This window comes from Leopardus geoffroyi, chromosome E1 (genome assembly GCF_018350155.1).
Source record: "Leopardus geoffroyi isolate Oge1 chromosome E1, O.geoffroyi_Oge1_pat1.0, whole genome shotgun sequence".
Taxonomy (NCBI): domain Eukaryota; kingdom Metazoa; phylum Chordata; class Mammalia; order Carnivora; family Felidae; genus Leopardus; species Leopardus geoffroyi.
The window spans coordinates 4,614,495-4,640,083 of record NC_059330.1 but is presented as its reverse complement, the minus strand read 5'-3'; the positions used below and the strand labels follow the sequence as shown (position 1 = coordinate 4,640,083).

The 25,589-nt window shown below is 43.0% G+C and overlaps 1 protein-coding gene across 1 annotated transcript; it reads left to right on the top strand.

Annotated features, from left to right (window-relative positions):
• The first annotated feature begins 694 nt into the window (after positions 1–694).
• On the top strand, positions 695–25,589 carry MYH1 (myosin heavy chain 1). Its single transcript, XM_045487376.1, has 40 exons — positions 695–776; positions 1,024–1,054; positions 2,855–3,098; positions 3,193–3,336; positions 3,455–3,611; positions 4,684–4,711; positions 5,417–5,531; positions 5,614–5,706; positions 5,841–5,904; positions 6,536–6,634; positions 6,726–6,829; positions 6,987–7,125; positions 7,306–7,424; positions 7,515–7,664; positions 7,780–7,950; positions 8,716–9,025; positions 9,123–9,193; positions 10,340–10,427; positions 10,510–10,627; positions 10,947–11,070; positions 11,159–11,295; positions 11,394–11,649; positions 13,705–13,947; positions 14,041–14,217; positions 15,044–15,189; positions 15,266–15,356; positions 15,443–15,832; positions 16,406–16,532; positions 18,119–18,237; positions 18,392–18,588; positions 20,103–20,286; positions 20,571–20,736; positions 20,826–20,950; positions 21,350–21,658; positions 21,746–21,949; positions 22,272–22,397; positions 22,485–22,655; positions 22,917–23,021; positions 23,144–23,239; positions 25,328–25,589. Exons 3-40 carry the CDS (start codon positions 2,895–2,897, stop codon positions 25,478–25,480), a joined length of 5,820 nt encoding a protein of 1,939 aa, XP_045343332.1. The 5' UTR covers positions 695–776; positions 1,024–1,054; positions 2,855–2,894; the 3' UTR covers positions 25,481–25,589.

The following is a 25,589-nucleotide window of genomic DNA, read 5'->3' as shown; positions in this document are numbered from 1 at the left end:
ATGCCCTGCTTTCTAATATTTTCCTATGTTGAGTTTCATAGAGGAAACAGGATTTCACAAGCAACTCGCATTTTCAAAAAATGAGAGAAGTGGACACCTCAGCTTGGCGAGGCAAAAAAGTCTGGAGCCAGCTTGAAGTGGGAGTGGTCTGATCTGACAATGAATCAGAGGGAGCCGACTGGACGCAACAAAAGAAGCTGTCCTTGGCTGCTCTTCACGGAGCAAGTTTCAAAATTCAAAATTACGTTTCCAAGCACCCTCAGGAAAGCACAATAAGTTGCAAAGAAAACAAACAAACAAAACTCGTGCCTTCCTGGGGGCGACTAACCACCTCTTCCTACCACTCTGGTCAAGAGCTGCAACCTCCCTTCCTACTCTAATATCTGCAATTGTTCAGCCAGTGGAAGAGACTTCACACAGGCAGCTCAGCGAAACAGAATGACGGCAGCAACAAAGTCCAGGGATGGCAGAACATAGCTGTCTCTGAAACAACACCTTACATTATTCCAAAGGCAGATCACTTTCAGATCGCCGACCTCTCAAATTATTTATAGGAGATTGATTCATATACTTAACCCAATGTGAGAGGAAATACTTCTAATTATATCCAAACATCTTTAATATGAGGGGAATTATGCTTGGAGACCTTCATTGCCAAAAACATGTTTTGCCAAATATGTTTTAAGAAAGAGGAGGAGGCTGCGTGTTTTCCATATTTGACCCTATAAAAGTACCCTTGGAATGAGTTGGCTCGTCTTTCCTCATAAAGCTTCAAGGTAAGTGTGTGTGAGGACAGGGCTCTGTCTGGAGACGATAAGGGATACTTGGCCGCCCTTATACATGCCACACATCCCGGTTTCCCTGCCCCTGGCAGCCCTTCCAGTAAGGCACCTACTTACTCCGTGGCAATTTTAATTAGATGTTTCAGTATCCCCAGTCATTTCCTGATTCTCGCCTAACAATTATGCTATTATTGGGAACCGTTAGAATTTAATCAGAAGAAATTTGCTCTTTCTCTTACAGTTCTGACCCACTTCAAGGTTGCATCTCTAAGGTAAGATACTGATTTTTTTTTCTTATTCTTCACAGGAGGCAAGAAATCTTCTGAAGGTGGTTGGAGAGTGCTTGGGGGGTTATAAATTGAAAGCATTTTCATTTCATGGCTGATCATGCTTCCCTTGAAAAAATTCTGAAGGGGACTTTAGAAACTGATTCTCATTAATTTATAGCCTCTGCAATATATGAAAATGCTTTCTTAGAGTCTTGAGAAGTTTTATACACAATTTTTTTCTATTACCAGCACTGCAGTCTGTCTTTTAAATAACTGAGTTACAACATGTAATACAACATTTTGGTGTCATTATTCATTTATAGAGAAAATGTAAATTTCCTATACTACAGCTTTGCCTCAACATCATATAATATAAAAAAACCATGAGAGGCTATCTGAATGAACTGAATCCTTGCCTTGGAAAAGTGGCTTAAACGTGTATGTTGTTTCACAGTCCACAAAATGGAAATTAAAAAAGAAAGATATGTAAATGACTGAGCATTTTCAGCAAGACAAAGCATTTTGTGTTACCCAAATCCCTGCAGCTTGAACAGAAAAGCATGGGAAACCTTACACAAGTGCTTTGAGTCTTTCTGGAAAAATATCTTTATGATTATAAAATAAATTACCTATGATCACTATCATTATCTATCACTACTATCTATCACTACCTACTATCACTATCATTAAGCACAGGATTAATGAATGTTAGTTAAAGTGTCAAGAGACAGATCTTGAAAAGGAAATTTTGTGAAATTTTTCTGAGATTCTCAATAATAAAGCAAGAAAACAGATAATAATATTGTAGAATTAGTCTTTCAGAAATACTAAAGACAGGTGAAGAAGCCAAATTTGTCAAAATTACGGTATGGGAACAAGAAAACATTGATGTAAAATAAGAATTTTTTTTTTTTTAATTTTTTTTTTTTTCAACGTTTATTCTTGGGACAGAGAGAGACAGAGCATGAACGGGGGAGGGGCAGAGAGAGAGGGAGACACAGAATCGGAAACAGGCTCCAGGCTCTGAGCCATCAGCCCAGAGCCTGATGCGGGGCTCGAACTCACGGACCGCGAGATCGTGACCTGGCTGAAGTCGGACACCCAACCGACTGAGCCACCCAGGCGCCCCAAGAATTTTTTTTTTAACAAAACAACGCAAAGCAAAGCCACTCCCCCCCCAACCCCCCCCCCCCCCCCCGCTCCCGTTTCTGCTTTCCTTGATTTAGGTAGTCTTTGTGAGTCTATAATGAATCCAAATCTGTAATGAAAAGGTTTTCACTATGTACAAAATAGTTCCTAGAATTTTAGCAACAGAAATCCATTGTGCTGCAAATTCACAAAGCCAGCTTTGAGCCCTTGCATGTATCCTGCATGTGTTCTAAGAGGCGTGAAGGATGCTGTAGAAGGAAAAGTACTCCCTGCCTGCAAGGTGCTTATAATCCAGTTGGAAGAGTGCTCTCAGCGAAAGAGCTGGAGGAAACCCTGTCAGAGCCTAGCTCTGTGCCCTGTATAAGCCAGTCACAGGCAACTTAACAGAAATGAATGTGTATACAGATGAAACAGAAAGCAGCTACCATGTCATACAGCAGGTGAGCCAGAGCCAGAAACCACAGTCTCTTTCCAAATGCTTGACTAAGTTAAGTACCTATCAGTGCTGGCACAAAACACAAACACCCATATTTCGTCTCTAGCCAAACATGGTCACACTCTACGCAATGCTAAGTGAATACAGAATGTTTTCTTTTTCTAAACGTGAAATATGTAATATCTGAATGTCTATAATACTTTTCCTTCCTTTCCCAGGCAGGGTCTTCGACTGGGCTGCCGCCAATAACCTGCAGCCATGAGTTCCGACGCCGAAATGGCCGTTTTTGGGGAGGCAGCTCCGTACCTCCGAAAGTCTGAAAAGGAGCGCATTGAGGCCCAGAATAAGCCTTTTGATGCCAAGACATCAGTCTTTGTGGCGGACCCTAAAGAGTCCTTCGTGAAAGCAACAGTGCAAAGCAGGGAAGGGGGGAAGGTGACAGCCAAGACTGAAGGAGGGGCGGTGAGTAAAATGTCTGAGATGATGAGACGGTGCAGCACCTGGGGCAAGGTGAGCTGACACTTTTTGACCTGGCCTCTCTTATTTGACTTGCCAGACTGTAACCGTGAAAGAGGACCAAGTCTACCCCATGAACCCTCCCAAATACGACAAGATCGAGGACATGGCCATGATGACGCACCTGCACGAGCCTGCCGTGCTGTACAACCTCAAAGAGCGTTACGCAGCCTGGATGATCTACGTGAGTTCATTCTCATGGCCTTTCTGCTTGTGCAGGCAGTTAATATTTTTGAAAAACAGCAGATTATTAAGGTCCCCATGAAATGATTATATTCCTTCTTTCCCACTTTTTGGTACAGACCTACTCAGGCCTGTTCTGTGTCACCGTCAACCCCTATAAGTGGTTGCCAGTGTACAATGCAGAGGTGGTCACGGCCTACCGAGGCAAGAAGCGCCAGGAGGCCCCGCCCCACATCTTCTCCATCTCCGACAACGCCTATCAGTTCATGCTGACGGGTGAGTGGCTCAAGTGTTTCTCATACAAATTACTTTACCCCCAAGAGTCACAACGTGTTAAAGCTAAAAAGATCTTTGGAAATAATCTAATCCACCCCCCTGGTTGTACAGAAGAGGTAATTAAAACACAGAGAGTTACATGCCGTCAAAGCTGGAACTAAAACCTAGCTCTCCAGACTCCCACTCCGTGATTTTACCAGGCCACACTACCGCTCCACCTTGATTCAGCTGCATTTGCTTGCAGTCTCCTTCTTGGGAATACATAATTTATTGTATAGATGTAAATAATAAGAGTTAAGATTCAGTAACAACTGAATCACACTGTCTGAATAGAAATGAAAAATACACGTTCGTTCAGTCCTTTTGTGCTTAAGTTTCTTGCTGACCACAAACCTGATGCTTTTAGGAGTATTGTTGTCTCTCAAGTCATCAGAGACCATCTCAGAAAAGATGCCCTCTCTTTGAATGAAGATGGTGTTTGGGGGCTACACACACATGAACAGATGCTGTGTCCCCCACTTTAAAAGGATTTTGTGCTCCTCATCTGATCTTTCTTCGACCTGATGCCATACTTTGGGGGAGGCTGATGAGAATCTGGGGTGCAGTCTGTGGCCATAAGGCAAAAAAAATTTTTTTTCTTTGTGAGGCCAATTAATTCATTTAGAAACAACACCTCAACCTTGGCTTGATGAACTATTTAAACGCACCGAACTATAGTCCAAACCCTTAGTAGATTACCCACTTTTCAGAAAGTTTCATGCACAGACCAGCAGACAGCATGCTACCGGAATCCACAGTTGACAACTAGACAGTGTCTGGCTTTGGAAAGTATCGCTCTTTGTCTTAAACCAGGATACGCTTATTGTCACAACTTAAGGAATTCAAGATATAACGGCATTCTATGTTTCTCCTCAACTTAAGAGGTTTAAGAATAATGTCATACATAACTTGACAATAATGTATTTAAAAACTCCATTTAAAGTGAGACACTCAACACCACAGGTCCGTCCCCACAGAAAGTTTTGTTTGTGTAACTTGTATATATGCTGATTGCCTGCTGTTTTTCTTCTAGATCGGGAGAATCAGTCTATCTTAATCACGTATGTATTACTATCCTGGGACTCACTGGCAGTTTATTTGCACTGGGAAAAAGACACCAAAAAAGAAAAAAAAAAATAGTTAATGCTCCCATACTGAGGCAATGGCTGATCAGCCTAGAAATAGATACTGTTTATAGCTTGTTGGAGGGCTTAGACTACCTCAGAATATAAAATAACAATGCCCCAAATTTTGTCATTTGCTAGTCCAGTCTTAAAGGCTGCACAGAACTTTCCTGAGAGTATAAAATGATGGTATAAAATCCTGTCTCTGTGCATGGAAGGGAATAACACACCACCTCCTGAACAGTTGAGCCGTTTGGGAATGTTACCAGTAGCTCATTTTTAAGGCCTCCTTGAGAGATGTCCAGTCCTTCAAAGACTTAACCTAAGTCATGTCTTTAATCTAAGGAGACTGAAGAACACATAATTGTTTCATAGAGTTTTTTTTACTAACGGTTTCACTTCACACATAGTTGTGGGTGGTTGCCCTTTGGCCCCCCTCAACCCCAGGCCACCCAAGAAGTATGTGTTAGGTGATTAATGGATGGATTTCTCTACTTCTTATCAGTGGAGAGCAACAGAAATAATATGAACTGACAAAGACATAAAAAGATCGATGCATAAGGTAGTAAATGCTGCTAGTGGAAGCACTTTCGTTCGTCACAGAGGTTAATTCCTCACATATGTTTGGTCTCTGTTTGGCAGCGGAGAATCCGGGGCGGGGAAGACCGTGAACACCAAGCGTGTCATCCAGTACTTTGCAACAATTGCAGTCACTGGGGAGAAGAAGAAGGAGGAAGTTACTTCGGGCAAAATGCAGGTGGGTCTGGGGTCAGACTCAAGATGTCAGGGCTCTCAGGAAGTCTGGAGCCCAGACGTGAGGACCGTGCTTGCCTTTGCAGGGGACTCTGGAAGATCAAATCATCAGCGCCAACCCCCTACTGGAGGCCTTTGGCAACGCCAAGACCGTGAGGAACGACAACTCCTCTCGCTTTGTGAGTCTCTCAGTCACAGAAGGCTCTTCTCAGCCCTTAAGTGCCCGAGAAAGCATGCCTGAATTATCGTTGCAGTCTCCTCTTTCTCGTGCGCTTCAAGTCTGGTATATAACATCATCATTTTTACTTGCAAGGGTAAATTCATCAGGATCCACTTCGGTACCACGGGAAAACTGGCTTCTGCTGATATTGAAACATGTGAGTAACAGGACCTCCTCAACAGAATCCAAGAATGACAACTGATGGTTTGGAGGAACATTTTGCAGCTCCTGCTGAGCCTGGAGCCTGTGAAACACCAGTCTGCTGCCAAACATGCCCATGGTTAATGCCAGTCTTACCCATAGCCCACAGTGTGCTTTATCCTCAGTCATGAGCTAATGATTCCGTAAGAACTGCCGGGAGCCGTTGGGCTTGTCTGAAATAATCCAGCCTCAGAATGAATTTCAACTTTTTCTAGGAAAACACTAACATGAGGGTAAATGAGTTGCCTACTGAGCCTTGATAAACTTTGCTCTTAATGGTCTATTTTAAAGTGAGAAGAGACCCTGGGGAGACAGGGGTTCTTGAGAATCAATTATACTCCAAATGTCAAGGATCTTCTGCATGAGAAATGTCTATATCCTGGGCCAGGCAGGCTTTAGTTTCTTTCCAGAGGTGCTAAGAATAACTGCAATGGTGTTTGCAGAGGCACAATATGTGGTACCTCGGGGGGACATTCCGTGGAAATCTCAAGGGGCCAGTGAGAAGTAGCTAATGACCCCAAGTTCCAAAATCACTCCAGGAACTTTGTAATTTTTCTGCCCTGACCAATGTCTACTTTCCACTGCAGATCTTCTGGAGAAGTCTAGAGTTACTTTCCAGCTGAAGGCAGAAAGAAGCTACCACATTTTTTATCAGATCATGTCTAACAAGAAGCCAGACCTAATTGGTAAGAAAGAGCTTAAGTTTATACGCTAGACGTTAATCATTTATTAACAACTTCTAATGTAAAATGTATACCCTGACTTCTGTGTACCCAGAAATGCTCCTGATCACCACCAACCCTTATGACTATGCCTTCGTCAGTCAAGGGGAGATCACAGTCCCCAGCATTGATGACCAAGAGGAGCTGATGGCCACAGATGTAAGTTACATATGCAGGGTTGTTTTTGTTTTTTTTAATCCATTATGTATGGGAATGAAAATAACACCCCTCTCTGGGTGTGGTTAAAGATAAGGTATAAATTCTCCTCAATAAGTTAGTGTCTTCTGTCCTTTTGTCTTCTCATTTTTCCTGGTAGAGTGCCATCGAAATCCTGGGCTTCACCTCTGATGAAAGAGTCTCCATCTACAAGCTCACGGGGGCTGTGATGCATTATGGGAACATGAAGTTCAAGCAGAAGCAGCGTGAGGAGCAGGCCGAGCCAGATGGCACCGAAGGTAACAGAGACGAAAAGCCCACTCCATATTCATGTTTCCTTTACAGCTGAGCTTCTGATGGATGTATGCAAATTTACCCCCATACAGACTTTCTATAAAATGATTCACTCATCACTCTGCTCCTATGAATTGTGGGGCCCACAGTAGATCACACAGGATGCCTGAATTGTGTCTTTACAGTTGCTGACAAGGCGGCCTATCTCCAGAGTCTGAACTCTGCTGACCTGCTCAAAGCCCTCTGCTACCCCAGGGTCAAGGTCGGCAACGAGTTCGTCACCAAAGGCCAGACTGTGCAGCAGGTAAGTGAACGGCCTCAATGAATCACACACATCCCCAGCCTTCTCAACACGTCTTTAGTAACGCCAACAATCATTACTCTGTCCACGAAGGTATACAACGCAGTGGGCGCCCTGGCCAAGGCCGTCTATGAGAAGATGTTCCTGTGGATGGTCACCCGCATCAACCAGCAGCTGGACACCAAGCAGCCCAGACAGTACTTCATCGGGGTCCTGGACATCGCCGGCTTTGAGATCTTTGATGTGAGTTGTTGGAATAAGCGGCCCTGTTAAGGCCCCTCCGCTTCGTGTCTGCTCTGCCGAATTCCCCTGGGTTTCCCAAACTCACTTGAGCTCTTTGGTGTTTGCAACGCCCTAGTTCAACAGCCTGGAGCAGCTGTGCATCAACTTCACCAACGAGAAGCTGCAACAGTTCTTCAACCACCACATGTTCGTGCTGGAGCAGGAGGAGTACAAGAAGGAGGGCATCGAGTGGGAGTTCATTGACTTTGGGATGGACCTGGCTGCCTGCATCGAGCTCATCGAGAAGGTTCGTATGACTTTTCAGGTCACAGAGTATACTGCTGAATAGTATTTAAGTGAGAATCTTAAAATATTGCTACTGGTAAACAAAATCAGGAAAACTCCTTCTTTTGCTAACTCCAAGGTAGATATCCTGGTAAAAGGAGAGTGGATATTTTCTTTAATGTACGGAACTCTACATTTCCCAATGGTTTGCAATGCTGGCCTCATATTTAAAGCCATCTTTCCTTATAAAAGAGCACTAGATAGAGTATTTTGTACTTATTATCACTTCGTCATCCTTAGATTCATTATTACTGGTAACTGAAATGCCAATTTCTAGTACTTAAAAGCAGAGGCTCTCAAAGTTTGGTTTAAGACTCACCACAAGTACTTAATAAAATTGCACATTACCCTTGGAAAAACTTTTTGGTCAGTGTGGATGGGGGCCTTGGAACCTGAATTTTCATCAAGTGATTCTGATGCAACCAGTTTTTGAGTCACACTGGGAGAAATATGGCTGTAAAGCCTTGGGGCGAGACACAAACTCCACAAGAGCATGCCCTCCAATCATCTCCCTCACCATCACATCCCAGAGCCCAGCACAGCATCTGGATCTCTAGAGGCACTTGATACATATTTGCTAACTTAACGACTTCTGGCCCAAGGAATAAGTCTTCATTAATTGTAAGAAATTAAAAGATGAATTTACTCAAATAGGATCATGATGTTACATATTATTTCTATAAGCAGACAAAATTCAAACGGCATCTGTTTCTTTTTCTACTCTCAGCCTATGGGAATCTTCTCCATCCTAGAGGAGGAGTGCATGTTCCCCAAGGCTACAGACACCTCCTTCAAGAACAAGCTGTATGAGCAGCATCTTGGAAAGTCCGCCAACTTCCAGAAGCCCAAGCCTGCCAAAGGCAAGGCCGAGGCCCACTTCTCACTGGTGCACTATGCCGGCACCGTGGACTACAACATTGCCGGCTGGCTGGACAAGAACAAGGACCCCCTGAATGAGACCGTGGTTGGGCTGTACCAGAAGTCTGCAATGAAGACTCTGGCTTTCCTCTTCACTGGGGGAGCAGCTGCTGAAGCAGGTAACTTGCAACAGAAGTCATCTTTCATTTAATGTATAAAACATACACTGAGAAAGCCTGTCTTATGATTTGCTTGTGCTCTCTCTACCCCCCTTAGAGGCTGGTGGTGGGAAGAAAGGCGGCAAGAAGAAGGGTTCTTCTTTCCAGACTGTGTCTGCTCTCTTCAGGGTACAAACATCCTTTGCTCTCTCTTATTTGACTTAAGAACTTCAATTTTATTGTATCTGTGGGGCAAGGGGAGTAATCTTGCAAGGATTCCAGAACTGAATGTGACTCAAAGATCTAGGTCAGTTGGTGGTGGTAGAATGGAGTCTCAGAGGGTCTGGGGTAGTTTGGAAGAGACACTTCAGTGTATAGGAGACAAGGTGTCAGGAGGGATGACAGTGAATTGCAGAAGTCAGTATCAGATAACAAAATTAAATCTGAATGCCAGGAAATAAAGTCATTTGACATTTAAAAGGTCCTATTGGGATAGGAGTAAGCAAAACGAGATTTTTTGGAGTATGTGGGAGCCTCCAAATGATGCACGTGCCTAGGTATATATTGGCACAGAACTGAATAGAGTGGATTTTGAAAGCCAAAGACAGAAGAACAGTGTTGGGAATTGGAGGCTGATTCTAAACGAAGGGTATAAAACAGATGTGATAAAAAATAGCTCTTGAAGGAAAATTTGCTTTTCTTTGGACAATCCCATCTGTAACAATGAAAGCTTTAGTTATCTGGAAAAACAAACAAACAAACAAACAAACAAACAGGATTTCCACAAATTGGAACCCTTCTCATAGTTGGTAACATGGCTGTTGGTTTTCTGCCAATTCCCAGAGTGAAGCACTAAAAGGCCACTTTCTGTGGAATGAGCAGGAGGACACAGCTCTGTAATTAGGAAAAGGAATAGGAATGTGATAGAGAAGCAGATACAATTGAAAGTAGGGTAAATAAAGAAATGACAGATTTGGAATAAGACACTGAGTTACTTGTAACGTCAGATCACATATCCAGGTGAAACAGTATGGGTGGGGTATTTCCCTACATTTAGAATATCATATTAAATCTACAACACATGCTAGGAGATTCAAAAGCAATGAACAACCACCTCAACAACTTGTAGACAAATATGTTTATAAGGCACAAAAACAGGAAAGGGAAGGACTTTTGGGGAATGTGGAAATTCCAGAAAGAACTCTTTGCAAATTCAAATTAGGATACCATTCGTTAGAATTGAAGCAATGTCATGGTTGTCACAGTGATTATGTCTGTAAATATGAATGCATGAAAAGAGCACACTTGCAAACCAAATATTCATTAATTCCACAGGAGAATCTGAATAAGCTGATGACTAATCTGAGGAGCACTCACCCCCACTTTGTACGCTGCATCATCCCCAATGAAACCAAAACCCCCGGTAAGACACTTCTGACATCCAGACAAGTGCCAGTGTGTTTGCTTTAGACCATGAAATAAGGCATGTGTATCCTTCCCTTTAGGGGCCATGGAGCATGAACTTGTCCTGCACCAGCTGAGGTGTAACGGAGTGCTGGAAGGCATCCGCATCTGCAGGAAGGGATTCCCCAGCAGAATCCTTTATGCAGACTTCAAACAGAGGTCAGACTTTCTCACTTCAAATTATCTCAAGAGGTTCTTTTATTTATTTCAACTTTTTTGATTGAAATAAAAATCCTTTATATGTTCTATTATAATTGAGGAGAAGAGAAACACACTTAACAGACTCTGTATTGATCATTTGGTATACTGATATGCCAAAAGTTTGACACCCTTTGAATATGCAGAGAATAAAGACGTAGATATGATTTCTTGTTTATGTTTGTTAGACTACCCAAAAGTTACATCATTTCTAAAATAAGGCAAGAAGATTTGTTATTGGTGACAATAGCTGTATCATTTATTTGTTTGGCCTAAACAGATACAAGGTATTAAATGCAAGTGCAATCCCTGAAGGGCAGTTCATTGACAGCAAGAAGGCTTCTGAGAAGCTCCTTGGGTCCATCGATGTTGACCACACCCAGTATAAATTTGGTCACACCAAGGTAATGGTCTCTAAAGCCCACCTGATGCTATCCGTGTCCCTTTGAAGTTTATGTACAGTTTCTGATCTGCAAATCCTCCCCCCCACAGGTCTTTTTCAAAGCTGGTCTTCTGGGGCTTCTAGAGGAGATGCGAGACGAGAAGCTGGCCCAGCTGATTACCCGAACCCAGGCCAGGTGCAGAGGCTTCTTGGCCAGAGTGGAGTACCAGAGGATGGTGGAAAGAAGGTATTAACAGAGATATTTTACTGAGCCCCAGAAGCCAAGGCCTTTTCACTCTGCTTCCTGTGAGAACCTGACGTGGAACATTTCTGCTTCTGTCACAGAGAGTCCATCTTCTGCATCCAGTACAACATCCGCGCCTTCATGAACGTCAAGCACTGGCCCTGGATGAAGCTGTATTTCAAGATCAAGCCCCTCCTCAAGAGCGCCGAGACCGAGAAGGAGATGGCCAACATGAAGGAAGAATTTGAGAAGACCAAGGAAGAGCTGGCAAAGTCAGAGGCAAAAAGGAAAGAACTGGAAGAGAAAATGGTTGCTCTGATGCAAGAGAAAAATGACCTGCAACTCCAGGTCCAAGCTGTGAGTATCAGAACCCATTTGTTTAGCACCCAATCTGATGCGAAAATTTCAGCTCAGTAATTGCTAGAGAAAGGTCTAGATTCCACCTAAGGGACTATCAATCTTTCCTAACTCACAACTCCATAGAAGATCCACACAATCCCATACACAACATTACTACAAAGCATAGCAGTAGGATTCTTTGCTGTTTAAAAGGAAAAAGAAAAGCATTTTCCCTTTCCCCCTAGTGTTTTTCCTAGCAGTATGTGGTCAAAAAATGAGGTGATCTTTGCTCCCCAAGATTCTCCCTACTGAGAAGAGCAAATTAGACCAGTGAAAAGAACAATATTCACAGTGAAGAGGGAGGACACATCATGATGAAAATACATCCACTTGAAACCAGTATTCTGGCAACTTCCCTGACAGTTCTGTCTTTAGAAACTCTCCAGTACCTGAAAGAGTAGGATCATGACCAGGATAATGGGAACACTTTCTATAGACAGTGTCAGTTTTTATCCAAAGCATGAGAGACAGGGTTGACATTCTTGCTTGATGTCCCAATAAACACCCAGAAGACCTGGAAGAAATGTTTGATCAAACACCACTGCTTAACCCACTTTGTGACGCAAATGACCAGAGACTTTCAGTTTGCTACCGAGACCCACTACCTGAGTACTGAGAGTTGTCCTACAGTCCTCTAAGCTCAGAAGAACATCTACTTCGGTCCAGTTGGACGTACAGGTTTAGGGTCTTTCACTAGAAGATGTAAAGAAAGATGAACTGTCTGTACCTACCTGGGTTGGCACTGTGACTTTGAACAGTTTTTCCAAAATGACAAGAGGCTCATCACACCTTCGAGAACCAGGTGCTAACTGCAAGGTATACCTCAGTTTCCAATCATACTCCTCTCCTCTGAGAATAGTATGACCTCTTTCCAACATCATTCTGTTAAGTCTCCACATTTAATAAATACGGAATAATGTTCCAAGCACCAGGGATACAACTTGAAGTAAGAGGCATGGCCCCTGCTTCCACAGAGTTTCTATTCTAACTTATGAGAAACCCACCTGGTACTTCTTTAAGCACCACCTCTGAACATTTTTAGTGCCTCTTATTTCTTCCATGTGTTTCCTTTGATTCCCAGCTACTCTGTCACTGTAAGACATCTTCCCTTTAAGTCACTTTCCTGATATTACCCCTCCCTCTAGCAACCTGCTGGATACCTGACCATTTTGTCTGTTTTTTACACACTAAACTTTTCTGGAAATAAATACTAAAGAAAGAAAGGAGACTTATCTGAAATTATATACCAACACATTAAATATAGGTCATCATTAGGGGAACAAGAAGTTTTCCTGGACCCTCTTAAAGTCCCTGGCTGGGTCTGAAAATTAAAGCAACCAACATCAACTAAGAGGAGAAATGCATGCACATTTATTGAATTTTTACATGTACATGGGAGCCTTTGCAAGAGACTGAAGACCCAAAGAAGTAAGCAGAGCAGGAAGCTTATATATCTTTTAGACAGGCAATAAATTTGTAAAGATTTGACAGGACAAAGGGGTTTGAGTTAAGAGTAATAAATGGTGAAAAAGTAACTAAAAAGATAAGTTTAACAAGGTTTGTTTATACAGCCTTCTTGGCCCCCAATTCTCATCTCTGGTGATAAGAATGTTTTCTTTCCTACTAGTAGGAAGGGTACTTTGACCTGTTTTACGGTGAGGGAAGGAGGTCAGAGTGGGTTTCCTGCATCTTCCATTTTCTCAAACTCCTTCAGTTTATGGTACACAATATGCCACGGTGCCATATTTTGGCATAGTATGTCCTGAACAGCATCATTAGCAAATAAAAATGTATCATAATTTCATCAGGAACCATGACTTAAATTCCTTAAATTAAAAAAAAATCTGCAATGTCATAATAAGTGCCCAATAAATATTTCCTAGATGATGGGAAGTTTACAAAAAGTAACCTAAGGCTTTAAAACATAATTCACTTATATGGTTTTGAAATATTAATAAAATCTGAAAATGTCCAAAGAACTACAATCTAAAAATGCCTATTATCCCTTCTCAGGAAGCAGACAGCTTGGCTGATGCAGAGGAAAGGTGCGATCAGCTGATCAAAACAAAAATCCAGCTGGAGGCCAAGATCAAGGAGGTGACTGAGAGAGCTGAGGATGAGGAGGAGATCAACGCCGAGCTGACGGCCAAGAAGAGGAAATTGGAGGATGAGTGTTCAGAGCTCAAGAAAGACATCGACGACCTTGAGCTGACCCTGGCCAAGGTTGAAAAGGAGAAGCATGCCACAGAGAACAAGGTACGAATCACACTCTGTTCTACCATATCGAGGTTCTGCCAGCCTAGTAAACCTGCTTTAGAGCAGATACCATTTCTTCTTTAATTTTTCAAGGTGAAAAACCTCACGGAAGAGATGGCTGGCCTGGACGAAACCATCGCTAAGCTGACCAAGGAGAAGAAGGCCCTCCAGGAGGCCCACCAGCAGACCCTGGATGACCTACAGGCAGAAGAGGACAAGGTCAACACGCTGACCAAAGCTAAAATCAAGCTTGAACAACAAGTGGATGATGTAAGCCTAAAATCATGTAAAAAAATTTTTTTTTAATTTTATAACAAACTAAGTAAACACGAGTTTGTATTCTTATGATGTAATGAGGACTTTTCAAAAGCTTCCAATGGATACGTGTATAGGACATTATCTTTGCTACAAGGTCTAAGATGGACACCCAAGAAGTCAAAAAAAATCAATAAACAAAGTTGTTGGTAACAGACAATATACATAAAAAGACTCAGGGAAAAGGAAAGCTTGTGTTTACCAAAGAAATCTGTACAAACAAAATGGGTTTGGCCTGGGCTTGAAAAGCAAGAGGCCATGCAAAGAAATTGAGAGATGCTCCAAATGGGGAGCATAGCAATAGCAAAGAAGTAGTAAACATCCGTAAGATTCTCTCTCCCAGGAAGAAAGGTTTCCAAATAAAGAATGTGGAAAATGAATTCGGCTTTAAACGTAGTCTGATACCAAATAGAGAACCCGCTATAAATGTGTGCATCGGGGAGGAAGTGACAAAAGTCATGGTTAGAAACACAGCTGTGGGGTCTGTGGGTGTGGTGAAGCACAGTCACAGTGGATTCCGGTGGGGAGATAGGGAAGGCATGCTGTCTCCCTGGCAGTTTACTGTAATGATATGGTAATGAGGTACACTTCACTTTCAAATGATGATTCCTGGGACTAAGTGAATAGTTATGAGAATGGAATAGGTGGGACAAATTTGCCTAATTCATGGAAAAATCAAAATAAGCTGCTGATTAGATAGGAGTTAAATGTCTACAAGTCAAACCTGGGATAAAAGATGGTAACGTTTCAGGAACTATATTCATGCCTTATTAACTTATAGCTTGAAGGATCCCTGGAACAAGAAAAGAAAATCCGCATGGACCTAGAAAGAGCCAAGAGGAAACTGGAGGGAGACCTAAAATTGGCCCAAGAATCCACAATGGATGTTGAAAATGACAAGCAGCAACTCGATGAGAAACTCAAAAAGTAAGCAATGAGAACATGTCTATGGGGAAAGTGCTACTACTGTTTCTGTGACTGACATAAAGTGCCCCTTTGACAGGAAAGAGTTTGAAATGAGCAATCTGCAAAGCAAGATTGAAGACGAGCAGGCCCTCGCCATGCAACTGCAGAAGAAGATCAAGGAGCTACAGGTGAGTCACAACCTCCACCTCGTCCACATTATCACAGGAATCAAAACTGCCACGAGTTGCCATTAATGTTGGTGTGTCACCCTCAGGCCCGCATCGAGGAGCTGGAGGAGGAAATCGAGGCAGAGAGGGCCTCCCGGGCCAAAGCAGAGAAGCAGCGCTCAGACCTCTCCCGCGAACTGGAGGAGATCAGCGAGCGGCTGGAAGAAGCCGGCGGGGCCACTTCCGCCCAGATCGAGATGAACAAGAAGCGGGAGGCCGAGTTCCAGAAGATGCGCAGGGACCTGGAGGAGGCCACCCTGCAGCACGAAGCCACGGCAGCCACCCTGAGGAAGAAGCACGCGGACAGCGTGGCCGAGCTGGGGGAGCAGATAGACAACCTGCAGAGGGTCAAGCAGAAGTTGGAGAAGGAGAAGAGCGAGTTGAAGATGGAGATCGACGACCTGGCCAGTAACATGGAGACTGTCTCCAAGGCCAAGGTACAACCATGGTTTAAGTCTTAAAGAGATTTCTGTGAGACAGGTGTGAGTGAGCCAGTCAAGAGTCCTTAGTAACTGGCAGCACAAGCAGGTGACTGGCGGGAGCGAGGGACACCCAGGGTGTGATGGCAAAGCGTCCACTCTTTGCTGTGAGAACAGCCACACCCAAAGAACATGTAGGGCGGAAAGTTCAGCTCTTCCAAATGAGAGAAACTCAACTATGCATTTGGGGTTTTTAAAAACACCTCACCTTGATTAGGCTTTTGTTTTTCCCCTTAAGCACAAATACATAAACTTGCTGCTCAAAAAAATCAAGTATCATTATTCTCATCTCAGAGATAAGCCACCTGATTTAAGACTTAAATTCCCAAAGCCATTTGCTGGTAGCACGTTTAGACTCTGTCATTCGTTACTCTTTCCACCACAACCCAAGGCCTCTGTAGTTTTTGTTTGCTTGTAAAGATATTTAATTCTCCAAATAGGGAAGTACCACCGTATGGAATGTGTGGATTATTGAAATTTTCTGTGGTCCAAATACTTGCTTGAGATGCCGTCTACCACTTTTTGATGCAGGGGAACCTGGAAAAGATGTGCCGCACTCTAGAAGACCAGGTGAGTGAACTTAAGACCAAGGAAGAGGAGCAGCAGCGGCTGATCAATGACCTGACGGCTCAGAGAGCGCGTCTGCAGACAGAATCAGGTGGGCCATTGACCAGTGTTGACCTTGAATGACAAATTTAGCTTGGATGCTTAATTTGCTGAAAACCTCTGCAATGACTTAATTGAGATCACATACTATCTGCCTGGGGGCCACCCACCACCACTCGTATGAACACATTACTGAGCACTGGCACGGACTGCTTTCTTTTTTGTTGTAATTGTTGATTTCACTAAAGAGATCCAGGCTCTTTTGCTTGTTCACATTTTAAAGCAGATTTGACTTTAATCAAGTTATCAGATTTAAAGTGTATCTTCACAATATTTATTTTCATCTTTCAACATGCTTGCCCAAGTTATTTATTACTCTATTACCCTCAACGGCCTGTGTAATGTAATCCACATTTTAAAAATGACAGACTATGGCAATGATGAGGTGGCTGTCCAAGAACGCTTACTCCACTCTTTTTCCTGAAGTCTGGCCAACTGCTGCTAGCTAGCACCATCATGCAGAGAAATAGTACTACAACCCCCAACCCCCCCCCGCCCCCGGAGCCTTCAAGGGATGTTTGTAGAGTTTTGACTTCCCAAATTGGAGAGTCTGTGCATTAACCCCTTCCCCTAATAAACTTTTTACCAAAGTTTTACCAACTTTTTTACCAAAGTTCTACCTCCTCAAGCAAGAGGTTAACGAGATGGTAATTATTTTATGGGTTGTCTGGACTATTAAAGTGATAGGCAGATCAAAGTGTTGGAGAACCACTTTTTCATATCCATTCAAATATTGTTCTTTCTAGAACAAAGTTCAAAGTGAGGCTTGTGTTATTGTCATGCAGGTAGTTAGTACACTTCATGCAGGAAGAAGAAAACCTGTATTCTCAAAGAATCTTAAGAATCTTTTCTAAGTTCCTTCTAGAATTTAGTGGTATGGAAAAAAGAGAAAGTTGTCATTCTTATTAAAGAGATAAAGCTTCCAGGTAACCAGTTCAAAAATGGAGCTGAAAGTCTTTCCTCCCTTTTTAATACAGCACAGCATGTTTTCTGAATTATGGTGCCTGAAGAGTTGGATTGGATATAAATGCCATTTAGTCTAGGAACTGCTCAGGCCCCCTAAACCAATGAATTCTGGGGTAGAAGGGTATTTGATCATTTCTTAACATAAAAATGCTTCCAGGATTTTCTTCTGAACATCACTTCTACTGATGGAGGGAATCGGTCAAAGTCTCCTATTTTCCATACAATAAATTCTTTGTTTCAATCAACTTTCAGTGTAAGGTACACTAGTACAACACTACTGCCTTAGACAGGAAGCACTGGGATGTTTTGTTGGTTTGATTTACATTTCTTGTTGCATGTTTCTTGACCAATTTCTACTGTGATCAAATAATCTTAAATACCTTGCAAAATGTTTTGTGTTGCCTGTAAGTATGTAATCTGCCTCAAAGCTTTCCATACTTCTCATTCTCATATAGATTTTCTCATCAGAACTGAAGTGGAGGTTGGTGGCTTGCTGTAATCGATACTCTCCAAAGTGTTTCAAACTCAGCTCCCTTTCCCTGCTCCAGCTTTTAAATCAGAGCTCTGATTTCCAAAAGTAAGGCTGAGTTTTATCCATCTTGGTCTTAATAGGTGAATTCTCACGCCAGCTAGATGAAAAGGACTCGTTAGTTTCTCAGCTCTCAAGGGGCAAACAAGCATTCACACAACAGATTGAGGAACTAAAAAGGCAGCTTGAAGAGGAGATAAAGGTAAGCCCTACTTGTTGTTGTCACTATCCTTATTTTTGAGGTTATTTGTGGTTTTCTTACTTCCATAGATTTTCTTCTGGTGACCTCTAGGAGCCTAGAGACTAAATATCACTTTAAAGATATAAAATTAAGTCACTGATCTCTACGTTCTTAGGCCAAGAGTGCACTGGCCCACGCCCTGCAATCAGCCCGCCATGACTGTGACCTGCTGCGCGAACAGTATGAGGAGGAGCAGGAGGGCAAGGCTGAGCTGCAGAGGGCAATGTCTAAGGCCAACAGCGAGGTGGCCCAGTGGAGGACCAAATACGAGACAGATGCCATCCAGCGCACAGAGGAGCTGGAGGAGGCCAAGTATGTTCTAGACTTAGTTAAAATGGAAATATCCCTGTTAACCAAGTGCATCTGCTATAAGCACTATATGGGAAAATGTCCATTGCTCCAAAAACAAAATTTAAAAACAATGGAAAAAACACGCATGAACGTAAACCAAAGCAAGACAAACAATCTGGCAGTGCGGGAAAAGAATTAAGCTAGAGGGCAAAAAGAGAAAGCAAGTGGTAAGGCAAGAGGAAGCTGAACGACTATTTTCAAAAGGGGGTATTTTGGGCGTCATTCTATCTATAAAGGTGTAGACAGAGTAAGAGTTAACTGTATTGCCCTGTGCCTCTCCTTCCTCTCAGCCACTAATGGAAAAATTGTTCGAAGATGTTAGGTATGTAAGGGAAAAATAACCAAGATTTCAAAGCATAGCTCGTCCTTCTAAGATGTAAAAACATGGCTATTTGTAGGGGAACAAAGACATATACTATTAAAGACTAAAAAGAAAACATAAATTCTGCAATAAGAAAGGAAACACATGGTTTCAAAAAGGACCAAATATTCAATGCAATCAACAGTTCGAGATGCAACTGTGAAGAGGGAGAATCTTGACAAGAAGAAACCTACTCATTCAGAAGGTTTCAGGAGGGAGCTAGTCGTTTATCCTGTGACTAGTGTACAACTATGTGGTTGGAATCATGTTTGGGTGGATGCCTTAGAAGAGATTTTCAGTGGAGCTCACAAAGCAAAATTGACATTGATTTGGAAAAGTTTATTTTTATTAAAGGATTAATGTGGGGCGCCTGGGTGGCTCAGTCGGTTGAGTGTCCGACTTCGGCTCAGGTCATGATCTCGTGGTCCGTGAGTTCAAGCCCCACGTTGGGCTCTGGGCTGATGGCTCAGAGCCTGGAGCCTGCTTCCGATTCTGTGTCTCCCTCTCTCTCTGACCCTCCCCCGTTCATGCTCTGTCTCTCTCTGTCTCAAAAATAAATAAATGTTAAAAAAAAAAGAAATTAAAAAAAAAAAAAAGGATTAATGTAATGCCAGGAAAAATAAGGGAGGGACACAATTAGCCAAAATCAAGCATATTTGGTAATGAATTTGAATTCATTTGAATTCAATTCATCCAACATTTGAGTACTTAACATGTGTGACAGTCTTGCAAAGATTAGCAAGATACACACTCTACCTTCTGGAGATGAAAATTCAGTGGAGGCAAGACATACATAACAGTAATTCAAGACAGATATTAATATTCTACAGAGAAGGAATAAACCAGTGACCTTAATGGGTAAAATGTTGGCTTGGGCTGATCACAGATGGCCTTAAAACCAGACTATGAAGTGTGGTGATGTTGAAATTTGGACTGTCGTCAGCATTTAGTTTGTAGGAGTGGGAATGAGTCAACACAGAACTAGGCCTACAAAACAAGCTTGAAGAGCAGACCATTAGGAGTCTGGTTGTGGAAAGCACTCTTTTGTACCTACCTGGAAACTTCCAATTCTGCTGATGGCCTTCACTTCTATTGTCCTTATTTCACCTTTCAGGAAGAAGCTGGCCCAGCGTCTACAGGATGCGGAGGAGCACGTAGAAGCGGTGAACGCCAAATGTGCCTCCCTGGAGAAGACGAAGCAGCGGCTCCAGAATGAAGTGGAGGACCTGATGATCGATGTGGAGAGAACAAACGCAGCCTGCGCGGCCCTGGACAAGAAGCAGAGGAACTTCGACAAGGTACCTCGTGCTGCAGCCTCTGCCTTGGCATTCAACACGGGACCAAAGCCTGCTCCCTTCAGTGGCCTTATTCCAACTATCTGAGAGAGCTGTTCTCAGGAGCTGCTGCTCCATGGCAGGTGGCAGTGGGGGAGGACAAGTCCTGTGGTTTCTATTTTTTTCATTCATAACTACTTGTCAGTCCCAGGTCATCCCAACTCTGCCTGGCAGCTGCCAGAATAGATGGTTCTCATATCCCATCAAACTCTCTCCATTAAATTTCTTGACTGCCCTTTGCCCCGCAGATCCTGGCAGAATGGAAACAGAAGTATGAAGAAACTCATGCTGAACTTGAAGCTTCCCAAAAGGAGTCCCGCTCCCTTAGCACAGAGCTGTTCAAGATTAAGAATGCTTATGAGGAATCCTTAGACCAACTTGAAACCCTGAAGCGGGAAAATAAGAATTTGCAACGTGAGTACATTTTAATCTCCTTTAACAAAAGATTTGAAAAAATGTTTTCCTTCACTGAAAAAATTTTTTATATTTCTGTTCACCAACAGAGGAGATTTCTGACCTTACTGAGCAGATTGCAGAAGGAGGGAAACGTATCCATGAACTAGAAAAAGTAAAGAAGCAAATTGAACATGAAAAGTCTGAACTTCAGGCTGCTCTAGAGGAGGCAGAGGTAGACATTTTATCATACATTCTAAAAACAATTACAAGGGGAATTAGAGTCTATTGCATGTAAAATTGATGAAATTCTTGAATCAAGAGAAAAGAAAAGTAATTCTCACTCTGTGTACTACATATGAGGATGGAGACTTGACCATGCATGCAACTAACACACAGGTGTTAGTCAGAACTGTGTTAGACACCAAGGGAACAAAAACAAGTAAGTTAAGGTCCCTGCCCTCAAGGGAATGATCGAGCTGGGGAGACAGAAATATAAACCAACAACACATTGTAGAAATTTCTGTAACGAGGGAACAAAGATGTCTTATGGTAGCAAAAGTAAGAACTAATTCCTATTTCTAGAATACCATAAACTTCCATTCCCTAACGTCACCCCTTGCTGTCATTAAAGGCATCTCTTGAACACGAAGAGGGAAAGATCCTGCGCATCCAGCTGGAGTTGAACCAAGTCAAGTCTGAAGTAGACAGGAAAATCGCTGAAAAGGATGAGGAAATTGACCAGCTGAAGAGAAACCACATCAGAGTCGTGGAGTCGATGCAGAGCACCCTGGATGCTGAGATCAGGAGCAGGAATGACGCCATCAGGCTCAAGAAGAAGATGGAGGGAGACCTCAATGAAATGGAAATCCAGCTGAACCACGCCAACCGCATGGCTGCAGAGGCCCTGAGGAACTACAGGAACACCCAGGGCATCCTCAAAGTAAGTGGGTTCGAAAGAGGGCCCCAAGGGGCTTGGGGAGACTGCAGCCCTGAGAACGAGGTGTCTCAACGATCGTTCATTCCACAGGACACCCAGCTGCACTTGGACGACGCGCTCCGGGGCCAGGAGGACCTGAAGGAGCAGCTGGCCATGGTGGAGCGCAGGGCCAACCTGCTGCAGGCTGAGATCGAGGAGCTGCGGGCGACCCTGGAGCAGACAGAGAGGAGCAGGAAAATCGCAGAACAGGAGCTCCTGGACGCCAGTGAGCGCGTCCAGCTCCTCCACACCCAAGTGAGCATAACAGAAGAGTGAAAAATACAAAGGAATGAAAATGAAATTCTCGCTCATATCGTAGCTTTATCTAAGAATGTACTCACAGTGTTTTATGGAGGATAACGTTTAAAACATTTAATATTTGTGGGTTAGTAATATTTATCTGTACTGTGACATCCAAAGTTGATTGTCGTTCAAAAATATATTGTCATCTCAGATAACTCATTGAACAAGGAGGGATACTAATTACTTAATTAACTAGCCTGTGAGTTCATTAGAAATCTGGCATCCCAACTTTGCTCTCATATACTAGATATTTCTAAATTTGCTATTTTAACAGAACACCAGCCTGATCAACACCAAGAAGAAGCTGGAGACAGACATCTCCCAGATCCAGGGAGAGATGGAAGACATTGTCCAGGAAGCCCGCAACGCAGAAGAGAAGGCCAAGAAGGCCATCACTGATGTGAGCAGAGGGCAACACGGTGGTGCTCCAACTTGAATCGTGATGCGCCAGCCCAGCTCTCAACCGGTTTTGTTTCACTGCTAACAGGCGGCCATGATGGCCGAGGAGCTGAAGAAGGAGCAGGACACCAGCGCCCACCTGGAGCGGATGAAGAAGAACCTGGAGCAGACGGTGAAGGACCTTCAGCACCGTCTGGACGAGGCTGAGCAGCTGGCCCTGAAGGGCGGGAAGAAGCAGATCCAGAAACTGGAGGCCAGGGTGGGTCTTCTGATGGCACAGTTCCTCATTCCAATCCAGGGCCTTTTGAGGACCTAGTGCTGCTGGATGAGTGGGGCATACAGAGATGGAATGAGACACATTCCTTGCTGCCAAAGAGCTTTTAAGGGGACAATTAGACTAGGGCATGAAACCTAGATATAAAACAGAGTGAAAGAAGCACCACAGGTCATTTGAAGAAGCAGAAATCCGTTGAGTGAATGGATCGCAGTAAATGTCTTTAAAATGCCCACGTTTTTACAGGTACGCGAACTTGAAGGAGAAGTTGAAAGTGAACAGAAGCGCAATGTTGAAACTGTCAAGAGTCTACGCAAACATGAGAGAAGAGTAAAGGAACTCACTTACCAGGTAAGGAAAATGGCTTGTCTAGGTTTTCATCCTAGTTTGCAAGGGATCAAAAAGCAAATGTACAACAAAATGTCATGGTGTTTGTACTCTCAAGAGACTCACTCTTAAAAATATTATTTCAGACTGAGGAAGACCGCAAGAATGTGCTCAGGCTCCAAGATCTTGTGGACAAACTGCAAGCGAAGGTGAAAGCTTATAAGAGACAAGCTGAGGAAGCGGTGAGTTCCGAACCCCTTGGAGTGACTGAGCAGCCTCTGGTCTCAGATATGGCAGAACCAACTTCATTTAAGGGACGAAAGAAAAGGAGGGTATGGTGAGGAAGGATCAAAGGAAAATGGCCAATGACATTCTAAAGAATGAGAAGAAACCAACCACTCAAGGAGCCAGGGAAAATGGTTCCAGGGAAGGGCAAGAGCAACAAAATGCTTTTGAGTGGAAAAGAGTCTGGTTCAAGGAACAGAAAGAACCACGGAGAGAGCAGTAGAGAAGAGGCAGTAGAGTGAGGTAGGAAGCAGATCACAGAGTCTTCTAGGCCCTGGTAGGAAGTCTGGATTGTATTCCAAGTACAGTGGGACCCTGGGAAGCCACAGGAGGGTTCTGAACTGCTCAGTCACGCCTGGGCTTATACTCTTTAAAGTATATTTTGGCTACTTTGTGGAGAATGGACTGTTGGGTAACACAGGCAGTACAAGGAGACATTTTATGAGGCTTTCCAGGAGGTCCCATGGCTTGTGTTAGAATGGTGGTGGAGCAGACAGAGTGGAGAGACTCAAGACACATTCTGGAGGGAGAAACTACTGGATATGCTAAAAGGTCGCCCTTGGGAGGCGAGAGAGAAAGGAAATCAAAGGCAATTCATCCAGTCTGTGATTTGAATAACCAGGTGGATGGCACAGCAAGGACTAAAATGCGGAACTAAGAGAGGAACAGATTCACAGGGCAAGAAAGAAACAGGAATTCTGTTTTGGAAACACTGAAATACCACTGTATACATAAGTGAAGGTGACAAGTAAGCAGTTAAATATTAAGCCTGGAGCTCAGAAGGTCCCGCTTATGTTCAAACCACTGAGCTCAGAAGATCTTGGTTATGTTCAAATCAACAGATTCTTGGCACTCCACCTTATCTCACTTCTCCAGCCTATGATTTATCTTAAATAATAAATAATGCTGATTTCCTAAGTATTTAAGTATGGGTATATATATATACCTACTTATCACAAATTAGTTCCTCTGTCCATGAATGGTTTTCATTTTTCTGCTGACCTCTAAGGTCTGGGGCAGGGAGTGGGCGCGGTGGGGGTGGGGGGGGTGGGGGGGTGGTGACAGAGAGACTTAACATGTCTCTCTGGCTCTTACTTTCCTCATCTATAAGAGGAAGATCTGAGGTTTTTTTCAAGCTCTGTTATTTAGTGATTCTAAGTTTTATTAACTTCAAAATTTGAATGCCACATTATGGACAGCTGTCAATGAGCCTTTTCTTTTTTTTTTTTTCTTTTTTTTTTTTTTTCAACGTTTATTTATTTTGGGGACAGAGAGAGACAGAACATGAACGGGGGAGGGGCAGAGAGAGAGGGAGACACAGAATCGGAAACAGGCTCCAGGCTCTGAGCCATCAGCCCAGAGCCCGACGCGGGGCTCGAACTCACGGACCGCGAGATCGTGACCTGGCTGAAGTCGGACGCTTAACCGACTGCGCCACCCAGGCGCCCCCAATGAGCCTTTTAAAAAAGGACAATTACTAAAGACTAAACCCGAACTGGCCTTCCCAAACTCACTGATTATCTGTTCAAACATAATCAGAGACTACTCAAAACTATTTTAAGAAACAAATTTTCTTTAATTTGTAAACTGCATTAAGTTGTAATAATTTATATTCAACGGGCAATAATTTATACTCCAGGCTATTAGCTCAGTATAACACAGGTGGTATACCTGCATTTTTAGAAGGTTTGGTTTCATTCACCAGACTCAGGGGGACAAAAAGTTTGGAAAACTGACATATTTAGTAATGGCTCTAAGATGTTTACATGTTAAAAAGGAGAACTTTTAGAAATCCTGGTGGCAAATGTCACCTGTCCCTCCTTGTTATCCATGAGTTCAAGAAGCATGCAAGGAAAATTAAAAATAAAAAATAAAATAAAAAAATAAAAAAAAAATTCAAGAGCATTTCTCTAGGTTTTTTTTTTAAAAAAAGGTTTAGTAGAGTCAAGTCTTTTCAAGTAAAAAGAAATTTGAGACCCACTGACCTAAGAAACTAGAAATCCTGACCTTTTTTCCCTCCTAAATGCATTTCCATTCATTCTCAGGAGGAACAATCCAATGTCAACCTCTCCAAATTCCGCAAGCTCCAGCACGAGCTGGAGGAGGCCGAGGAACGCGCTGATATTGCTGAGTCCCAGGTCAACAAGCTGCGGGTAAAGAGCCGGGAGGTCCACACGAAAATCATAAGTGAAGAGTAATTCAACCAAATGCTGAAAAGTGACCAAAGAAATGCACAAAATGTGAACATCTTTGTCACTCTGTTTTCTACTCCGGATTTTTGCAGATAAAAAATTTATCCGCAAATAA

Excerpts from the sequence above, each read along its gene's own strand:
- MYH1 (XM_045487376.1), top strand. The coding sequence starts at position 2,895 with ATGAGTTCCGACGCCGAAATGGCCGTTTTTGGGGAGGCAGCTCCGTAC. Across the intron at positions 18,238-18,391 it reads AGCTTGAAGAGGAGATAAAG|GCCAAGAGTGCACTGGCCCA; the intron begins GTAAGCCCTACT and ends CTACGTTCTTAG. Across the intron at positions 21,950-22,271 it reads TCCAGCTCCTCCACACCCAA|AACACCAGCCTGATCAACAC; the intron begins GTGAGCATAACA and ends CTATTTTAACAG.